The sequence below is a fragment of the Prosopis cineraria genome, unplaced genomic scaffold (assembly GCF_029017545.1).
Source record: "Prosopis cineraria cultivar Desert tree isolate PC_DT_omini unplaced genomic scaffold, ASM2901754v1 PC177, whole genome shotgun sequence".
Taxonomy (NCBI): domain Eukaryota; kingdom Viridiplantae; phylum Streptophyta; class Magnoliopsida; order Fabales; family Fabaceae; genus Prosopis; species Prosopis cineraria.
Window position 1 is genome coordinate 28,362 of NW_026555504.1, and position 3,533 is coordinate 31,894.

Consider the following 3,533-nt stretch of genomic DNA (forward strand, 5'->3'; position numbering starts at 1 on the left):
ATGGATCCCTAGTGCCTCGAGGGATTAGCCTCTAGTACCCATGCTAGGGGATACCATGAAGAAATTTAAAAAAAAAATTCCCAAAAAAAGTAATTTATCTAACTGTATATTTATTTTTGTTTTTTCCCCATAATTTTAGAAACATTGGTTCATATATCTACATCAACAACATCGATGCCATGAGCCTCTCAGGCTCTCTGGATCTGGCTTCTCACAAGCTGCTAATGCATTATATATTATATTGAATTCATTTTTTGAGTGCTAGCAGGGCTATTTGCTTTTTTATATTCTTCCCATAATGTAATCTGTGTTTCTCCATAAAATCCACAAATTTTTTTTTTTTTTTTGCCAAGAAGATTCCACGTGATTCAACTTCTCCATACATTGTAAAACGGGAAGGAAAAAACATCAAAAATCTATTTCCTTACAAATGCTCAGTAAAAGAACTGAACATTGCAGCAGAGTCATACTGGGTCAGCTTCATTTCCATCCAATTTTTCATGGAAAACTTAACCTAGCGTTATACAACGGATTCCAATCACAACTCTAACCCATAGAAGATTGGAAGTTTGAGCATCATTGTTTTGTCAATATGGCTACTGCTTCCCACTCCAAACCACAAATCACATCCTGCACAGGCGATTTATTAAAATCATTAGAAAATAATTCTCTACCTTCTTCTTTGTGCTCTTCTCTCGCTTCCGTTGGATAAACAATTTAGTAGAAAACTGAAATAATATCCTCCAGAAAATCATATAGGCTGCCATAACTTACCGATGGATTATGCCGGTCAATATCAAAGCAATTTATTGAACAGGGTTCTGCTAGCAGCTCTTTAGGTTCCTCACCTATGCAAATGTAAATGAACACCATAAATGAATAAAAATCAATCCCAGTTTAAGTTTCAAGTACTTTCTTTGGAATATAAAACGCAACCACTCCATAAATATAACAATGTAAAATATTTGTGTTCCTGATCAATTAGCATTTTAAGATGTTGCAACTTAAATACATACCTTGCTCGATGACAGCAAGGATTCCATCCTCTGAGCAGATCATGGCGGGTAAGATCTGGGTAGATGACATTTTAGACTTGGTGCAACGATCATATTGAACCTCCCAAACCTCACTTTCGGATACTGACTGGACTTCGTTGTCGCCAGCTCCTGTCCCTGCCATTGAAAGAATAATAGGTTGTTGCTGCCACCTGAGATCCCAAGCAAAAAGAGTACCTAAGGAGCCACCTGCCTGTAAAAAAAAAAAAAAAAAAAATTATAATTCCAAAAATGTCAGAACTCAGAAGTAATGACAAAAAAAAAAAAATATATCTGACATTTAAATTTATTACAGAAATTTCTGAGTCTGCTGTGAAATCAAAGCAATAGATAGATTAAAATGGAGACATAGAAGCATATCGTAATTGCCATGGTGCAGTATGACACTCGTAATTGAAAACTTGCCAGGTTACTGCCCCTTTTTTTAAAAAATGGCTGTTTGCAGAATAATATGTATTTAAACACTAAATAATGAAAATGACGCCCAACAAAAAATAGAAAGGCCTTTTTAAGGAATAATATTAAAGAAAAAAAAAGAATCTGAGGGGAAGTCAAGACTGAAAATGAGGAAGGGAGAGCATCAATCAACCTTGCAGAAAGTATCACAAGGTTCAGGCAAATAGCCAAGGGAATGAACAAAGCAAAACCAAATCAACGATGTTCAACGCTCCAATATAAGCAACAAGATCATTCAGAAGTGAACATTAGATAGTGGCTCACATTGATCATCATAGAAGACTTAACACGACAAGAAATAAGGGAAAAATAAGATAACCATCTTACTAGGCATGTGTGCTTTCGTGCTGGATGAATGTCAACAGAGTGCACAATCCCAGCAGTCATTTTTTGATCCCTGTAACACGACCATCTAGTGAAAATCTTCGCAAACGTAAGCTTACAATGGTATATAGTTTTAACAGATATAATATGCTTATATTTGTAATAATGGTATATCATATCAAACGAATTTGACAGATTTCATACTCGTAGATATGTCCAGGTACATTACACAACAATAATTAAGCCCCAAACTTCCTACAAGCTCACCAAACGCATTAGCATCGTACCAAACCAGGAAGGTTTATTAGCACATCTCTAGATATTATTCAAGAGCAGAAGCAATTTACGAAGTAGTGATAATATTAATTAATATAACGGGAATGTGGCTTATCATAATTATAATTGCTTGCCTATAGATGCTCCTTTTTTCATAGTACGCAGACAACTACAAGACTACCAAATGATTCAGCATGCTGTTCAGAAAGAAAAAGAAATGCAGGGAGGATATAATGACCCTCTATAGAAAATGCTAGTAGGCCACTGAAAAATTTGCTCACCAGTTACCCTTAAACTGCGAAACCGGCCCGCCGGGTTTTCTCTGGTCCCACCAATGAAGACTGAATCCATATCCACCAGTGGCAAACTCCACCGGCGATGCCCACTTAGCTGCCGTGTAGGACACCAGGCCACTGCTATCAAAAACCCGACGATAACTTACATTTGAATTCCCAACAGTGACCAAATTCACCCTCCCATCTTCCGCTACACTCACGCACTCCACCCCACCGTCCATTAGATCAACGGATGAAATTGGTCCCCGATGCAGTTCTTTCTCCGGCACTGAAACTTCTGATTCCAGAGACGCGTCAGTGGAGTTAGAGAACAGGAAGTGGAGAGAACCAGCAAAAGTTGAGGCAGCAATGACCGTTTTCTGAAGGAACTGTGAGGTTTTGAGTGAGGAGACTCTGGAAGTTGAAACCCACGAAGAATGAGGTTCTAAGGATGCTGGATTTGGTTTGAAAGAGTGGATTTCGATGGAAGAAGCATCAGAATCGGAATCAAATGAAGCAAGAACCGCAAATCGATCGAATGGAGATAACGATGGGAGCCAGCGAACTGCATCGACGTATTTATATTGGGGAAGCCTCTGGATTTCTTGGCGCTCGGAAAGTGCTGTGACCGCCATTGCTAGGTTTTAGAGGGTTTTCCTGCAGACAGAGGGAGAGACAACGGTCCGAAGGAGAGAGGAAAAAAGTGGACTACTCATATTTAATTTTATTTATTCATAAAGACCCCGAATTAAGAGAAAATGACCTAACAGTTCTTTGGAAAGAAGATGATGATTGATAAGTCCGAATTTACAAAATCATACGGAAGTCCAAAGTTCTTAATTGTCCAAAAAAAAAAATTTGATGGACAAAAGTATCTTTACTTAGTTGCTATAATAGCTCAATCATAGATATTAAAAGATAAATTGTGAAAATTTAACTGTAAAAATCTCATTGATAGAAAAGCTTGTAAAATTATAACATTCTTACTGATGTGAATTAATATTAAAAGACATTTATGAATTTTAAAAGTAAGTTTAAGCAAGAATTATAAATATGCTCAATTGAACTTCATACTAAAAAGTGGGGCTCAAAACACTATCATATTTGAAACTATTCAGCTGCTTGATTTGTATCTTTTTTCTTAATT

General features: G+C 36.9%; 1 protein-coding gene across 1 annotated transcript; it reads right to left on the reverse strand.

Annotated features, from left to right (window-relative positions):
* Nucleotides 1–364: 364 nt before the first annotated feature.
* Nucleotides 365–3,081, reverse strand: LOC129295725 (nuclear pore complex protein NUP43-like). The gene is made up of 5 exons (XM_054934271.1): nt 2,393–3,081; nt 1,839–1,908; nt 1,017–1,248; nt 775–848; nt 365–630 (listed from the first exon to the last, which is right to left on the reverse strand). The coding sequence occupies exons 1-5, from the start codon at nt 3,019–3,021 to the stop codon at nt 577–579; spliced, it is 1,059 nt and encodes a 352-aa protein (XP_054790246.1). The 5' UTR covers nt 3,022–3,081; the 3' UTR covers nt 365–576.
* Between the last annotated feature and the right edge of the window lie 452 nt (nt 3,082–3,533).